The sequence below is a fragment of the Macaca mulatta genome, chromosome 7 (assembly GCF_049350105.2).
Source record: "Macaca mulatta isolate MMU2019108-1 chromosome 7, T2T-MMU8v2.0, whole genome shotgun sequence".
NCBI lineage: Eukaryota > Metazoa > Chordata > Mammalia > Primates > Cercopithecidae > Macaca > Macaca mulatta.
Window position 1 is genome coordinate 82,499,629 of NC_133412.1, and position 18,329 is coordinate 82,517,957.

An 18,329-nucleotide genomic window follows, 5' to 3' on the forward strand; every position below is an offset into this window, starting at 1 on the left:
TCTGCTCCCTCCTTTCCACAGGTGTTGATAGCTAATAAACATCTTGTAACCCATACTTCCTTCGTCTCAGTGTCTACCTCTAGAGAACCCAACCTGTGCCAAAGAAAAAGAAAAAAAAATGAGAATTAAAGTCACCTCAAATCACAACCCCCCACTACCATCGTAAATATAGTGTGTCTTGAAGACATGATAGCTCTGTCATAAGAATATGAAATCAGCCAAATAAATTGTAAACTGTTAAGTCACCCTTCCGTTTATTCAATGACAATGTCAAAATCTCAATTTTTTCATCAGAATAAAATATAAAAGCCTGCCAGTACCATATGTAAATGATCCATAGCCCCCATACATTTTAAGAATTCTACATTTACGTCTTCCAGACATAATGACATCCAATATTTTGTAGTATCCAGACCTCTTGACCTGGGTGTCAATTCTCTCTTACCATGTATCAAATTACCACCTACTTAGCAGCTTCAAACAACACGCACATTATCTCGTAGTGAGTGAGAAATCTGGCATTAATAAATTGGGTTATTTTCTTTACAGCCTCTTGTAAGGCTGCAATCAAAGTACTGCCCTGGGCTGGAGTCTCGTCTGAATGCTCAGTTAGGGAAGGATCCCTCTCCAAGCTCACTCAGTGATTATGAGCAGGATTCAGTTCCCCTCTGTGGGTTGTTGAACTGGAACCTCATTTTCAATGGCTGTTGGCTGCAAGCCACCCTCCTTTCCTTGCCATGAGGGCCTTTTCCATGTGGAAGCTGCTTCATCAAAGTGAGCAAGCCAAGAAGACAATAGAGGGAGTCTCAGAGCAATATGGAAGTCACCAAATCTGTAACCTTATCATGGACTTGACATTTCCTCAATGTGGCAAAATTCTATTGGTTAGAAACAAATTATTCAAGGGAAAAAGATTACATAAAGCTGTGAATACCAGGAGGCAGATGTCATTGGGCACCATCTTAGAGGCTGCCCACCACATTAAATATGTGCATATTTATGTTTGCAAAGGTGGAATTGTGCTCTTTTATAATCTTCTTCAAATTTCTAAAATGCAAATGACTTTCTATATCCATAACAGTCATCTGTATATCATTGTTAGTGACTGCGTAGTATTCCATTGAATCACTGTCACGATTTATTCACCAAGTCCTACTACTGAGCATGAGATTTTTTTCCAGTTTTTATTTCTACAAGTGATGCTCTTATGCACATCCTTGTATCTAAACATTTCCACACTCATTTATATATTTTCTTGGGAAAGAATTCCTAGAGATGAGTGAAATTGTTGATTTGAAGACAACGCTCTTTTTAAAGACTTATTACTTTATGAAATGTTTTTAATTGATCTCCAAATAAAGAATCTGTTAGATTGGCAAGAGCCCTCCATTCCTCCCAGTGGTAAAGCATACTTCTGTTTCCAGGGCATGCCTATGTGCAGGAAAAGCCAGCCTCCTTCTGGTGGGTCTGTATATTCCATTCTTACTATCAATTCACCCTACATAACGGGAACCCCATATAACAAGGCTTCTATTATATCACCAAATTGTCCTCAAGAGAAGTTGTTCCAATTTACCATCCTGTGAACAGTGTATGGGATTTATCCGCATTTATTTTAGATCTGTTATATGAGAAGGTGCTGGTCCATCCTTAATGAAGCACATATGTGGGTTTTACGCTGATCCATTTCCAAGATGCCTCTGGAGCCAGGCAGAGATCACAAGTGTGAGGGGTCTTCAAAACATTCATGGAAAAAATGGAACTGAAAGATAAAAATAGAAGCCAGGTATAGTGGCATGCATCTGTATTCCCAGCTACTCAGGAGCCTGAAGCAGGAAGATTGCTTGAGCCCAGGAGTTTGAAACCAGCCTGGGTAACATAGCAAGACCCTGTCTCTAGAAAGAAGAAAGAATAAGAAGAGGAGAAGGAAGAAGAAGAAGGAGGAGGAGGAGGAGGAGGAAGAAGAAGAAGAAGAAGAAGAAGAAGAAGAAGAAGAAGAAGAAGAAGAAGAAGAAGAAGAAGAAGAAGAGGAGGAGGAGGAAGAAGAAGAAGAAGGAGAAGAAGAAGAAGAGGAGGAGGAGGAGAAGGAGATAATATACTTTATTTCTCAACATAATCTCCATGAAGGTCAAGACAATTTTGTAGGTGATAATACTAGCCATTTAGTCCATCTCTAAACAATGTAGGGTCCTTGGAATTTAACCTGTTAATGCAATATTTTCTATATTATTCACTAAAGAAAAATGGGTGCCCTTTACAGATTTTTTTAGGATTAGGAAACAAAAAGAATTCAGAAGGAGCTAGATCAGCACTATAAAAGTGAATTCCTAATGATTTCCCATTGAAATTATCATAAAATTGCCCTTGTTTGATGAGGAGTGAGCAGGAGAATTTTTGTGGTGAAGAAAGACTCTCTGGCGAAACTTTCCCAGTGGTTTTTAGGCTAAAGCTGTGGCTAACTTTCTCAAAACACTCTCATATAAGCAGATGTTATCATTCTTTAGCTCTCCAAAGAGACAGCAAGCAAAATGACTTAAGCATCCCAAAAAACTGTTGCCAGGACCTTCACTCTTGGCTGATCCATGTTTGGCTTTAATGGGACCACTTCCTTCTCATGGTAGCCATTGCTTTGGTTGTGCTTTGTCTTCAAGATTATGCTGGTAAAGCCATGTTCCATCTCCTGCTACAATTCTTCAAAGAAATGCTTCCAGATCTTGATCCCACTTGTTTAAAATTTCCATTGAAAACTGTGCTCTGGTCTGCAGCTGATCTGGGTGCAATGATCTTGGCATCCATTGAGTAGAAAGTTAGCTCAACTTTAATTTTTCAGTCAGAATTGTGTAAGCTGAGCCAACTGAGATGTCTTTGGTGTTGGCTGTTAATCATTGGTCCACTTCAATTAGGACACGAACAAGATTGACTTTTTTCCTTAAAAATTGATGTGGATGATCTGCTGCTGCAGGCTTCATCTTCAAAACATGTTATTCATTTGTAAACTGATTTCTTTGGGGGCATCAGCTTCATAAAATCTTTGTAAAGCATCAGTTATTTTGCCATACTTCCATCCAAGCTTCACTATAAATTTGATGCTTGCTCTTGCTTCAATTTTAGTAGAATTTATGTTGCTTTGAAAGGGGCTCTTTTCAAACTGAGGTCTTCTTTCTTAGCGCCTCAATCTAGATCTTGTTCAGATACGTTATAACAAGTTAGTGTGAGTTTATTTTTGTGCAACAAATTTTTGAAATCCATGCATAGTTTTTTTCATAATATGCATTTTTCATGAACATTTTGAAAACCTCTCATATGTGAGTCAGACTAGATATAAATCACCAAAAAGTGGGGACCCTGTCAAGAACTGGAATGTCTATGGCCCACTAAAGGCCTTCATACCCAAAAACATTTTTAAACACATTGCTGGGCCAACGAAATATTTTTGTGACTCAGATTACATGTGAGCTATGAATTTATAATCCATGACTTATTCTTTTTTTTTTTTTTTTTTTTTTTTTGAGACGGAGTCTTGCTCTGCCGCCCAGGCTGGAGTGCAGTGGCCGGATCTCAGCTCACTGCAAGCTCCACCTCCCGGGTTCACGCCATTCTCCTGCCTCAGCCTCCCGAGTAGCTGGGACTACAGGCGCCCGCCACCTCGCCCGGCTAGTTTTTTGTATATTTTAGTAGAGACGGGGTTTCACCATGTTAGCCAGGATGGTCTCGATCTCCTGACCTCGTGATCCGCCCGTCTCGGCCTCCCAAAGTGCTGGGATTACAGGCTTGAGCCACCGCGCCCGGCCCTCCATGACTTATTCTTAAGAAACAATTGGTAATTTTTAAAAAGTAGAATTTTTGCCTCTGATCATGAAGCAAAAGCATTTCCTAAGCAAAGCCAATTGGCTCATACAAGTGACCTTGTGTAGTAAAGCAGTCAGTCCTTACTACATAAAAAGTCATATAAAGTGGGCCATCAGGTACTCCAAGATGGACAAAGAACACAAAAATGAACAGACTTTCTCTTCTTGGGATGCAAAACCAGGTGTCATAAAAAGCATAACTGAATGAACAAATGATGACAGCTTCTTGCTACAGTGTTCACTTTCTCCTTACCTGCTATGGGAACAGAGCTCTCCTTTTGAGAACCTAGGAGTAATGGGAGATGCATTTATAAATACACCCACACTTTCTGTGAATCTCAGCAGCTTCAACTCCACATCCCTGGAGAACTGACTATAGGAATCCATTAAGTTAATGAGGGGTTAGGTGCAGCTATATCTGTGCAACATGTGACAAGCATCACCCCATAATTGAATAAGGGATCTTTTGCAAAAACTCTGAGGGAAAGTTACGGCTTCTATTTCTTAACTACCGTAGTGCTGGGCACAATGCTGGGCACATAAGGGGAAGATATTTAATAACTACCTGATGTTTGGTACAGACTTCATGAATACAAATGCTGTGTTAATGTAACCCTCCTCCTCCTCCCCCAAGAGAGTGGATTTACTGTTTTATATACCTTCCTTTGGAGAGTAGATGGGGGGGCATTAAGAGAAAGACAGTTGGTCTAATTTTATACTATATAAGGATAACTGGGCAAAGTGGAGATAATTTATATTTTTTAACTTTTAAATGTAAACAGCTAAAAATGCACACCTACTCTGGTTGTGCCCAAATCAGGGATAGTGCAAAGTATCAATGTATTATTAATTTTCGCTGATCATGCAAGGTGTCAATCTGCTACTGATTTTCATTATTGATTATTGGAAGAACTGCTCAAATTTAATTTCTTCACCAAGGCTAGGAGCATTAATGAAAGGACCCATCTGCAGAGATTACCTGGATTTTCCAACCAATTTTTGATGATCCAGGTGCATCTCCCCTCAATTTGTTTGCCTTGAATACTGATTTCCACAGACAACATGCCCACTTTTCATCTCAGTTCCAATTACATGGTGATTGAAACTGGTTTCCAGGAGTTCGGATTAGTCGATAAGCAAAAGGCAAGATTCTTGTCCTCCAGTCGGTTGTAACCTCTCCCAATTCCTATTCTCATTCTCTCACTTTCTCCTTTGACCCCTCCCTGCCCCAGGATTTACCTGGCACTGGCTCAGACCAAGTCCGCTATCTTTCCGGGGCCCCTCGCCTAGCACAGTGCCACCTGGTGGCCCCCCTCCGCTATTACAGCAGGACAACAACAGCAGGGGAAAACCTACCCAATCCGTGAAAATGAAGACAGCCAAGATTAACCATATAAAAGAAAGCAAATGATCGATATAGAGAAACAAAGAAAGAGAGAAAAAAAAATTTCCTTCTGTGGAACTTCCCATAGATTTAAAAGTTGCATGAAAACAGAGTAAGAAGTGATTCTGTTGAGACTATTTACAAACATCCAAACTATACTTCTATTCATATCTTTTCTCAAAATACCTTTTATATTGTATTGGTCAGGGCATGAGGAGGACTTTTGAGTGGTTAAACATTCCCTAAGGAAGCTCTCTCTTTACTGGCTTCTGAAAGCAAAACTATAAAATGTTTTTCTATTCTCTGGCAAATTATGATGAATCATCAATATTATTGATACTTAAGAGTATCCTTTCAAATGGCTGCAGCAAACCTCAGAACAACAATTCGTACCTCACACAAAGCATCTGATGTTCACAAAGGCTGGCTGGGTACTGTAATCCTGGGTCCTGGCTGGTATTTTGCCATGTAAAGAAGAAAAGAACAAAGTGGCAGTTATCTTTTTTTAAGCTATGCTTTGGAAATGACCCCAAAAATGCTTATTGGATGTGATTTTTAAATTTCTCTATTTTTAAAATGGGTGTTGCTTAGTGATTTCTGCCCTACCATTATTTGTGGTCAATTCCATTGTAGAGACTGAGAAAAAGAAGTTATTTTCCTGCCAGCTTCATCTTCCCCATTGATTTCCTCACCCAATGCATGTCCCTAATCGAGCTTGAAATGAATGCAGCTTGGCTTTTGTTTTCTTCCTTTGTTGGCACACCTCTGCCAGAGGCCAGCTGTGGTCTGAGCTGCGGGCACTCATCCTGCAGGGAGGAGTCTGTTCCTCCTAGAGGCTGGAAACCAGAGGGAAAGAAGGGAAGGAGAGGATGGGTTTCCTTTTGCTAGGCCTTGAGACACAAGTGAATATTATCTTTTGAAATGAGCTGCACTACAGAAAATAAGAACTTTATAACATACACAAGAGCCAGGAAGCTAGCAATCCAGTTGGAAAGGTAGAATGACAATGTTAGAAAATGTGGGAGGTCCTCATGCCAGATGAAGTCCCTTATACCTTAAAAACTGCAACATAAATGCAGTATTCTCAAACGTGTCATTGCTGGCCCAAATGTGGATTATTCACACAGACCAAAAAAAGGGAAAGAGAAGGACTTCGGTTAAGAAAGTCCTCCAGGGTATCTGTCACCGATTCTGCATTCCTGAACTCTCCCCATACAGCCAAAAACTGATGAACTTGAGCCTGTGGGGCCCTCCAGTAAAATTGAGAGAGTTTGGTTGATCTTATGGGGATTTAGAGGGGTATGATAACCACCTCTGGAGCCTTTCCTCCTCTAAACCCCAGGACTTTTCCCTTGGGAAGAAAACTAGAAGCTCAAGCTGGCCTTCCTGATCTCCCTCCAGCCCATGCTCTGCTACACTGGGAAAGTCACATGCATTTCTCTGACTCAGTGTGTGAGTAACTTAGGGGGTTGCTGGGATGAGCCCAGTCTACCTCCCAGTGATGTCAGATAGCTTGAGGCCATGGCTTTTCCCAGGGCCACTTAGGGAAATTTACTGAACTGCTTTCAGACCATAAGAGCAATGCATTGCCCTCTTGTCATCTCAGTGAATTTCCAGAAATCTCCAAAATGGACTGTATTTTCTCCATTGGATCAAGGATATAATGGAGGGTTCTGTTACTGCCCAAGGATTTGGAAGTGAATAAATCATAGCTATTACCATATTATAACTTGTTGACACAGAGGCAGATACACAGTTATGGATCCCTATATAGAATTGCCAAAATTATCTCCCTGTTAGTAAACATTTACTCTAAGCCTCAGTTATATCTGGGATTTCAATGTACCCTAAGGAATATTTGTAACACAAAAGTATGCAATTCTACTAGGCCATAAAGATAGTCTTTCCAAACAAATGTTAACACTAATAAATATTAAGTAGTTAGAATGCCCTCTTAGAGTTTGGAAGAGTTTGAGACCATTTGGATTTTACAAATCTCTAAGAAGCCGTCCAAGGAAACTTAAATTACTGTTGTCTTTTTTATCTCAATAAATTCTCTCCTAGCAAAGAAAAAAAGTTATTCCAAAATATGTAGTAGTCTCCACGCTGCTGCATTCAAGGTGAAGATAATTCTTCTCACAGAGAGCTGAGCAGTGCGGGATGACTGGAAGACCTCACCAAGGACTTTATTTGTTGAGATTTGGAAAGGAAAGGTCTCTTTATTATGATCCTCATACTTGTTTGCCCCTCCCCGGTGTTAATGTATCCTCTGTGCTGCTTCCTGCACAAAATCACCAGCACTGGTGTCTGAGCGATGGTGAGGTAGCCTGGGACACAGCCCCCTCTGCCTGTGTTTGCTGGTGAGACTGGGGCACCATGTGGATGTGAAGCCACTGTGCCTTTTCTTGGAATCACCCCCTCGCTCCAAAAGCTAGGGGTTTGCTGTGATTCTTAGCTATGAACAGAGATGTCCAGGTTGGGTGATGAGGAGGTCGTCACCAGGTGAAGAGGATGTAAGAAAGGAGCCCTGAAGCTTCTCCAAGGTTTTCGGCCCAGCCGGGGAATGCGTTGCAACCTGTTTTCCTCCCCTGAAAATTGCGATGTGAGTATTAGGTAGATGCTTACAAAACATCAAAGAAAGGTTGAAAATTGTCTGCAAAACCAATTTTACTAAATATGTGTGCTTATGTTTGTTTATTGAGAAAGAATATTAAGCTCTGGCCAAAAAAAAAAAAAAACCCTCAGTGCAGAGAAAACAGGCATAACAAATTTTAATAACTTTTTTCCTGATTACAGAGTAATTTATGATCATTGTAGAAAATGTATAAAAGAGAAAAGTATGAAGAAAAATCAAGATCAATGCAAATTTTACTACCTCCAGATAATTGCTGTTTTATAAATAAATATATATTTGTCTTTCTATTTTTGCATTATCATAAATAATAAAGTTATCTATGAAATGAGCACTTACTTTATGCTAACATTCTACTAAGTGCTTTAGACACATTAACTTAGTTTATTCTTACTAAAATCTGTGAATTAAGTATTATTATTGTCCCCATTTAACATCAAGGAACTAAAACAGACCAGGATCACACAAATAGCGAAAGATAAAGATGAATTCTGAGCCCTGATAGGTGTGATCTCAAAATCAACTCTAAACCAGAACTACTCAAGTGTGGTCCAGGGACCAGTACTGATCCATGAACTGTACATTACTGGTCAATGCTGAGATAATTATAGGAATTGAGGACAAGCATTTAGACGCCTTTGTGACAGCTTCACATTGTGATGCACATAATTGCTGACTCTTAGTGATGAAGGGTATGGGGGCATACAACTTGCATGGTTGGCGAGGGGCAACTAGTGTGAACTGAATACCGGTCAGGCAGTAGGATACTCGCTCTGAAATCAATTGGAGATTTAAGGAGAAAAAAATTCAGTCCTTTGCCACAAATAGTTTCCGAAGCATTGCTCTAAACCATTATATTGCCTTCCCGGAGTGAAAACAAAGAAATCAATGTAGCCGAGTAAGATGCTAAGAAATAGGAAGATGCAGCGTTATGAAGCTCAGCTCCAGAAACAGCTTTGTTGCTCACAAACTCGGTCATTAATGGTGAGTGACTTTTGGCAAGTCCTTGCTCCACCCAAGCATAAGACAGGGCCGTGAGGACTTGCCTGTAGAGCTGAAGATGGGAGAGAAAAATCCTATGATGGGCTTTTCCATTCTTACTGCGGCAGATGCTACTGGCTGTCCCAAACCCTGCACCCCCGCCCGCCCCCTTCCCTCCCTTCTTCCAAAACTGAGTCTCAGCTGAGCACACAGAAGCTCAGAATAAGGATTTGTTCCCTGTGTCCCTTGCAGCTAGGGGGGACACAGGACAGGGTCCTGACAGAGGGGTGTAAATGGGAGCATCCGCTGGAGGTGTCAGGAACTTTCCTGTTTCTTCCTTTTTATCTCTGCTTCCATTCTATTGCTTGGAACCTGGAATTGATGGGCCAGGAGGAAAGAGTCTCATCTTGGAGACGGTGGAGAGGAAGCTGAAAGGATCAGAATCCCTGGGGACTTTGCAGACTAACCACAGCAAAACCAGTGTTGGCTGCCTGCTGGACGACTGGCACATGAAGAAGAAATAAACTTCTGTTTCAAATAAGTCACTGGCATTTGGGGTTTATTGTCCCTTGCAGCCAAATCCAATCCAAACTAGTATACTCATGCAGCCAAACTGGTCTCTTGATCACCCTCCCGCTCCCAGTTTTCCCTAGTCTGCTCTGTCAAATCTGATCTGAGGACTGGGAAGAGAGGATGTATAACCACGCAGACTGCATTTGAGGCAGGGGAGAAGTGGAAGAGGATTCCCAAAGGAACATTTTACAAGAAACTGACTTGGCACCAAGAGTCTCCTTCCTCTGTCCAGTGTTTGGTGCCAACATCCCAGCAGGTCGACATCCTGATGAATGCTGCCATGCCTTTGGGGACTATCCCGCTTGGAGTTTACTTTAGCAACAGTATTTCACCTGGCATGCTCACAAAGGTATTGTGACTGTGGTGACCTCCTGTTGCCACTGGTCCCTAGTTTTGTCCTGGAGGTGGCTCGTGCTGGCTGTTCAATACAGTCATTATTAAAAATGGAAATATATCAACTTGAAGTTCAATAAATCATATCAAAAACAAAGGCAATAAATACTCAGAACTCATCACTTCCTAATTTCATTTTCCACCCTTGACCATGATCTATGTTATCGAAGTTACCTTGTTTCTTGTATGAATATGGTAGGAATACTGTGTCATGCTGGGCGGTTCACATCTTTTCCTAACTCTGCCTTCAGTGACGTGACGATGATGGTTTGAAATTGACCATTATGGGAACAGGTATTGACTGGGGTTCTTTCCTCCTAGATAATGTGGGGCCAGAGAGGAATAAAAGTCCCCATCCCTTCGCAGTTTCCAATCTCATTGAAGTATCACAAACATGAGATAAAATATTATGTATGAAGGAGAACTAGAACGGAACTCAGCTAGGAGGCAGGAGAGCTAGAATCTGTTCTCAGCTCTGAAACAAGTGGTGGGACTGTGGGCAAGTCTCTTGGTCTCTCAGTCACAGCATTCTTCATCTGGAAAATACCACTGGACTCCAAGCTCTACCAGGGGAGGAGCTGCGTCTACCCCATTTGCTGCCACATCCCAGCCCTCCAGCATAATTCCAGACATGTAAGAGGCAACGAAGCAATGCTTGTCAAGTGAATGAATGAGTGGGAAAGCACCATCTCCACCAACCCTTCCAGCTCGGAGAATGCAGAGGTTCGTGATCCAAATTAAGGTTAACAGAAGTAGCACAAGACTGAGAGCCAGGGATGGACAACACGGGCCAGTTTCCTCAGATGCCTACAAGGAAGGGGCCATGCTGGACTCTGGGCAAAGGTGGGCAAGCCAAGAAGTTGGGCAAGCCAGGAAGTCTGACTCGAGATCACAGTGATCATTCCTCGAAGCCCTGGTGACAATCGTGAGTCGACATTCCTTTTTGTTCTTCTCTGCCGTCTGGTACCTGACTTCATGCTTTGGTTCAATACTGCCTTGAATCCCAACTGAAGAGTTTGTTAAAATCCCAGAAAAAAAAAAAATAAATTTGAACCATCCCCCTGCCTGTTACCACTTCTAGCTCACTGTGGAGCTCATTCTCACACCCCTCCCAAGATCGCTTGCTGATAATCTTGGAAATATTTACAGCAATTGCCTGAGTACATTTCTTTTCTTTCCTTGGCTAAACTATAATTTTGCTATTTTAAAAAAGTTACAAATGGAATGCAAATGTGCCCGTTAACTTTTCAATATTCTTACCACTCTGAGTCTGATTTTAAAGGGGAAAATGTTGCATTTGTGAGAATACTCAAATTTAATGTAAATTTCTCAAGATAAGGCAAGTTCTCTCATTTATTAGCAGTGCAGAAACACAATAGTCAATGAATCTATCCCGACCATGATATTCTACCTGTTGACATCACCCTCCCATCCTACCCAGCCCCAACACACACACAGTTCCTCCTTCAGAGATGATGAGAAAGCAAGACCATTACCACTTTGTAGTTATTTCACATTCTAAATTGCTCTTGGAGCGAGTTCAAAGGTGTTAGGTCAGAATTTTGAATGAGATTGTTGTTATTTATTCTTAAAGTTTTTTTTAATCTGAATTGATTGAAAGAACTAGTTTTTTTCCATGTGGAAAGATGAAAACAGAGATTTATGATTATAGTCTCACAAATGATGAAGGGTGTGCAGTGAGTGAAGACAGATTTGTTCCCAGAATCCTGACATACCAGAACTAAGGGCACACAGTCAGAATTAAAGAAGATGCCTGTTTACGAATCTATTTAGAATTGCCCCAAGTGCAGAAGAGGATATTGGCCATCCCACAGTCCCACATGTTGCAGGGGTCAGGGTAGGAATTCAGCTTCTTTGAGTCTCAGTTTCCTCAAATGTAAAAGGGAGATAATGATATCTATATGAAAGGATTGCCAGGATTAAATAAGAGAAATAGCCCAGGTCAGTGCCTTGAACTTGTGTGCGCTCACAAATGTTAGCTCCACTCCCCCTTATTCCCTCCCCCATCTGACTTGCCCCCATTTCCAGCCAGTCACTTGGACAAGTTATTATCAATACTGACCTTACCACTCCCAAGAAGTGGCTCAGGTGAAAACTCTGCATAGCTGGGGTGGAGAGGGGGTGTTTTGCCCTATGTGTAAATGGTAGATACAGTTTTAGAGTTTCCACGAATTCAGGCTTCGGGCAGTTCCCCATTCTCAAGATTGCAGCTAGAAGGACAAACATGCCCTCAGCCAGTGTCAGACACAAGGAAGGGGTGTCCACCTGTGACCCTGTTGGGCTCCTTTGGGCTTCTGAAAAGCCTCTTGGCCCTCTGTCCCTCATTACTACAAATGGCCCAGGGCCTTACCAGTTGCCTGAATAGCTTATATACTCAATCAATTTGAGTTAAAATGTTAATGGGTGGTAATGGCTTTTAATTTGCCACCACTCCCTCATTTTAACCCAAACATTCAATGACTTAGTCTACAGAAGTGATGACTATGGGACCTTCTGGCTTCTTGGAAAATCCAAGGCAGGAAAAGAGACTTACTTAAACAGAGGGGCAGGCAGGAGGGGAGGGGTCAGGGTGGCCAAGCCAAGCATGTGCCCATGTGGCAGTTCACATCACCAGTCTGACATTCTCTGCCAATCTCATCAGTCTTCCTCTTTCCAGATTCCAGGAACAAACTCATTTTGCAGAGGCAGCAATGGGTGGTGGATATACACAGATCACTTGTTAAAGGAGCTGGCCCAACAAGACCCAAACCTAAGTGATCACAGACAGCAGGTATTCTATAGTCAATGATCACAAGGGTCCCCCATCACCCTTCAAGAAAAATCCCTCTTCAGAGGCTCTCATTGCAAGGACAGCATCTACGTGAGGAAGCTAGCTCTACTTCTGAGCAGGTATACTTGCGAGACATTGCTCTGTGGGTCTGATTACAGGGATTTCTCTATATGGAATCAAACCATTCAACAAAGGTTCCACTGTTTCCTGTCCACTCATATGACTCTTCTCTGGTGGGTGAAAAGGAGGAAAACTGAGCCTGGGATGAGAACATGGGCCATCTAACAGGAAACAGAAATAGATTCTGCTGTAATCGTGGATCACCTAACAGGAAATGGAAATAGACTCTGTTGTAATCATGCTTGCAGCAATGAGGTTGACCTGACCTGGTGAATTTAGGATCACGGCAACACTTCCATGATGTTCTGCATGGTAAGAGTGTAGTAGGTAGAGAAGCAGAGAACATAGGAGAGAGAGGTCAGTCAGCTTCTTCTTGCTCTTTTGGGGGATCTTATTAATCAATTATAAGTGAGCCAGGAGACCTTAGCTCTACTGTAGCTCAAATCCCCTATCATAATTAGACACTTGAATGTCTGTCTTCCTTTTGAACAGTGAGCCACTAGAGGGCAGGAAACCCGAGGCGTCTCTCTCCACTTGGTGTCTCTAGTCCCTAGCACAGAGCCTGGTACAAGGTAGGTTAAATATTGCTGCAAGTTGGAGTGAATAGAGGAGCAATTCAAATATTGAGCAGCACACCACGAGCATCCTGTACTTTCCTCTCCCTATTCAGGTATCCCAACCATTCCCTTCAGAAAAACAAGGCAAAATGGTGACAAAAACCACTCCACACCTCCTAAACCACCCTTCCAGCAAGACAAAGGGAAAGATCTTGGCTTTCTGAAAACTTGAAATAAGGAAGGTTAGACCCCGTGCCAGTCACACTGATGGGAAACCCTCCTTTGACATCTCATCCCTGCCTCTAACAGACAGGGAGAGTGACGTCCAACCTTGTTCTCGACATCAGAAAAACCTTACCCCAAGAAAAATACGTGGTATTTTCGAAGTGCTTACTGTAAAAGGAGCAGGGGTGCACTGACTTTGCCAAGGGATGGGAAGGAAATGAAGCGCTGAGGCGGGAATTAGTCCACTCTTCCTCTGGATAAAAGACATCTGCTTCTGGCACTCCTCAAAGGAGGTGATGCAGAGCTCTCCCTTGCCGCTGTGCTGCTTCCCTAATCTGCTCTCCAGGCTGGGTGATGGGAGCTCCTCCTGCAGGGGAGAGCCTGTCCTGGCTCCCAGGGTCAACAAGTGCAGTAGCCCCTGGCTTGGAAGCCTCCCTCCTGCTCCTCCGTACACACGAAGAGGCAGAAGTGCTCTGGGCACAAGCGGTGCTTTGGTGGGAAATCAGAAGGCCCTCTTACATCCCCGGGGGCCCCATGAAGGGACTTGGCTGCTGCCAGCCCCTCCCCAAACTCCTCTGAGTGGTCCAAGGAACAAGGCCAACCCGCCCCTCCCATTCACTGGGTTGTGGTTTCCAGCACTTAGGACATTCCATATAGCTTCTCCAACAGGACTCCTCCTCCCCACACTGAAACCCCAAGGACCCTTTCATAAACCAGATGATCATTTCTGGAAAGTTACATTTCTTAATTTCAGGAATTGTTCCAATTAGTGCAAAGAAAATAAAAGGTAATTATCTAATTCCAGTAAAACTTAATGGGGCCCTTCCCATCCCTGGCTAATGGTTGGTGTGAAATGTAATTTGACTTAAACTGTCTAAGGCTGTGAAAGTGTAAAATATTCAGGAAGAGTGGGGGACATTACCCCTTGTGAGAGCCATATTTTTCTAGAAGGCATTTTGATCAAGATAGGACTCCCAGGGTTATTGATTTTGGGGTTATTGAGAGTCCAAGAACTGAGGAGATGAAGGCCACCCGGCGTCAGTACCGCGAGGGCGGAGGGAAGACAGGAGCTAAGTCTCCCACTGGGGTTCTAGCCGAGGGTTCCAGCCAGGATTTCGTGACCTAGGGGCAGCTCGGAGAGCTCTCCGGACCTAGCATCGGGTCTATAAATGGAGACCAAGATAAGCACCTGGAGGGAGTGGTTTCTCCAGAGAGCCTCGCCCACAAACTGTAGTCAGCATCTTCACCGAAGTTGGCCTGTCTTGGATATTTCTTCTCTCCTCCCCTTCCTCCACCTCCCCTCCTAATTCATCAACTGCTGAAACATCTGCCTGGCTGAAACCGCCTTCTCGCCGCGCGCTGGAGGCTGTCCTCAGGTGTTAGTCTTTGTGTTGAGAAAACTTTGCGAGGAGGCGAGGGAGCTGGACAAAGAGCGGGCGAAGGGGGGCGTTTGCCAGCCTGAGGGGTGCGCCGGGCGGTGCGCGCACTTCCCTGGGCTCAGCTCAGTACCCGGTCGTTCGCGGTGGCCAGAGCCCAGCCTCTCTAGGCCAGGAGTGGCAGCCTCCGGCTGCATCCCCGCGCCCTCGGGAGCTGAATAAAGCCAGGCGGGAGAAGCAAAGGCTAGCAGGTCTGGACGCTGGAGTTGGTGGGAGGAGGCGAGCAGAGGCGCGGAGCAAAGCTGTCAAACTGCGCGCGGAGCCGGGCGCGGGGCGGGGGAAGGGAGAGGAGGGAGGGAGGGGCAGGCGGGAGCCGAAAGGGAGCGAGCGGGCTCGCCGCGCCTGAGCAACCCCTGCCTGTCGCTGCCGCTGCCGCTGCCGCCGCCGGCCCGGACTCGCCCCGAGCGCAGGGTATCTGCCCAGCTGCGCGCGGCGCGCGGAGGCTCCGGCGTCCGCCGCTGCGCCCTCCCGCCCCTGCTCCTCGCGCCGGCCCGCGTGGGTCCCGGCGGACGCGAACCCACCATGCAGCTGCAGTTCCGGAGCTGGATGCTGGCCGCGCTCACGCTGCTCGTGGTCTTCCTCATCTTCGCAGACATCTCAGAGATCGAAGAAGAAATCGGGTAAATAGCTGCGCCCAGGCCCGTGCCACGAGACCTGGCGGGATCTCTCCCTCCTTCCCTACTCTCCACCCTCCGACCCCCTTTGTGTGCGCCGCGCCCCCACCCCACTCCGTAGCTCCGCTGGAGAGATAGGGACGGCTTGGCAGAAGGTAGCGGTGACAGGGGCCCGGGACGGTTTGGGGAGAGGAGGGTGGGGGCGCGGCTGCCGTGGGGTGTCCCCGGGCGGGGCTCACGGGAAGCCCCCAGCTGGCCCGCGTCGGGAAGCGGGCTCGCCCACCCTGCCCCCCTGCCTGGCGTGTCCAAGCGCAGTGTCGCCGGGGTCGAGGGAGGGCGCCGGGGAGTGTCTCCGGCGGGCGGAGGGGCCGAGAGTGGAGGGAGGCAGGAGTTTCTTTGTCTCCGGCACGGCCGCTTTCTCGCCTTGGCAAAGTGGGCAGGGGGCGCGCAGGGATCTCTGAGCTGGGGGAGGGGTTCCCCGGGCCGGAGCGGAGGGCGGGGGCTCTGCATGGGCTACAGGGAAGCCGAATGTCCCCTGCACACACAGACAGGCACACGCGCCTCCCGCCGGCCCGGGAGCCCGGCGTAGGAGCTGGCACCACTAGAGAAGGGCTCGCATAGCTGGACTGAGACCCCCGCCCTCGCCTGGCTTTGGACGTTCAGCCAAGCCACGGCGACCCCGGCGACCCTGGGTTCCTGCGCGCTCGCAGCGCGGAGACAGAGACATTTCGGGAAAGTCTGTACTGCCGCCCGGTGGGCTTCTGGGCCCTCAAGCGGACGATCTGACCCTTTTTTCTCCCGACCTCGCCAGACGTAGGGCGGGACCGCGAGCCCGGATCCTCCCGGCTCCGGACTTCCTGGAGCGCGCACTTGAGGCTCGGGACGCACCAGCTGTGTGTCCCAGAGGCTGAGACTCGCGCCCCGCCCCGCAGCCTTCGGCTCGTCGGGGCGGGCCGTTCTCCAGAACCTCCAAAGGGCGGTAGACGACAGGTGGGGAGGCACCCAGCGTTCTGAGGAGGCCCGAGGAGACCTTCCTGCCCCTGGGTAAGGGGAAGGTGAGGTCTCAGAGAGCGCAGAAGGTCTCTTCCTCTGTGGGATTTGTGCCCTGCCAGGCGCTCTTCTCGAGTCCAGCGCCGCGTGCGCCCCGCCTTTGTCCCATTTGTTACTTCATTTGTTATCTTTGCTAGTTGAGGGTCCGCCACGCTGTCAGTCCCTCAAATGGGAGATGCCAGTGTTGGGCCCAAGCAGGATGCCGAGGCCCCAAGGACCAAAACTTGGGACAAGTGCCGCTTCCTGCTCTCATTTTCTCCCCGCCCCTGCCCTGCTCCCCGCCCTTGGCCGTCTCCCGGGAATTCCTTCTGTGAACTCCACTGGGCTTCAGGAGCCCCTCTCCCTGCTTCTGTCTCCTCTCATTCTCGGTTTCCCCAAGAGCTCTGAAAACTTTCCCAAATGCTATGCAGTTAACACACAACGTGCCACCATCTCCCACGCAAAGATAAACATGCTACTTTTCATAGCTGTTCGCCTCAGAAACGTGGATCGGAAAGGAAATCGGGCAAGACACGTCTTGGGGTAATGGAAGATGCGGTGAGAAGGGCCTTCCTCTGGGCTCTTCGGCTTCTTATTCCTGATGTGGGCACTGCCTGGCCCAGATCACTTGCTGATCTTTGCCCATGTGAGAGGGAAGGCACGGCGCTGCCCATTGTTCTGCTATAAAAACACAAGTGCAGTGGTCATCCAGGCACCCCTAGGTCAACCATTCACTGAATTCTTAGCAAATACCTTCCACATGCTGGGAACTTTTAATTTTTTTTTTTCTACTAAAAGCATTCAAATTTCCTTTTATTTATTTATTTATTTATTTTTTAATTTATTTATTATTATTATACTTTAAGTTGTAGGGTACATGTGCATAACGTGCAGGTTTGTTACATATGTATACTTGTGCCATGTTGCTGTGCTGCACCCATCAACTCGTCATTTACATCAGGTATAACTCCCAATGCAATCCCTCCCCCTGCCCCCCTCCCCATGATAGGCCCCGGTGTGTGATGTTCCCCTTCCTGAGTGCAAGTGATCTCATTGTTCAGTTCCCACCTATGAGTGAGAACATGCGGTGTTTGGTTTTCTGTTCTTGTGATAGTTTGCTAAGAATGATGGTTTCCAGCTGCATCCATGTCCCTACAAAGGACACAAACTCATCCTTTTTGATGGCTGCATAGTATTCCATGGTGTATATGTGCCACATTTTCTTAATCCAATCTGTCACTGATGGACATTTGGGTTGATTCCAAGTCTTTGCTATTGTGAATAGTGCTGCAATAAATATTCACAATAGGAACTTTTAATTTTTAAAACGCAATCAGGAGATCACTTTGCACATAATGTTGAACTTTCTTGCCAAATGCACGGTGAAGCCTGCGCTCCCCACATCAGGTTGTTCCCATATATGTACACACCCCTGGGACTTGTTTCACTTGAGGGCTCTCTACTTCTTTTTATCCTGTCTCTGTTGGGCCAATCCTAGGAAACAACTGTCAAACAAGTCTGATGTGTCACCTCCTGTGGCATCTTCCTTCCCTCTCGTCCCAGGCTGACCACTGGCTTGACCAGTCCTGACCAGGCCTGAGACACCCCCTCTCCCAGGCTGATGTAGCTGCCTTAGAACAACACTACACATGCCTTTCGACTGGGACAGGCACTCTAGCCTCACTCACCGTCAGCCCCACACGTGTTTAATCCAGAGGAATGGAGGCATATTTTGGGATTCACCAT

At 45.9% G+C, this 18,329-nt stretch overlaps 1 protein-coding gene across 1 annotated transcript in view; it reads left to right on the plus strand.

Annotated features, from left to right (window-relative positions):
- The first annotated feature begins 15,132 nt into the window (after nucleotides 1–15,132).
- Nucleotides 15,133–18,329, plus strand: part of ST8SIA2 (ST8 alpha-N-acetyl-neuraminide alpha-2,8-sialyltransferase 2) — a 76,264-nt gene continuing 73,067 nt past the window's right edge. The window contains exon 1 of the mRNA XM_015143062.3: nucleotides 15,133–15,560. Within this exon, the coding sequence (XP_014998548.1) occupies nucleotides 15,463–15,560 (98 nt within the window). The 5' untranslated portion in view covers nucleotides 15,133–15,462. The remainder of the gene's footprint in view (nucleotides 15,561–18,329) is intronic.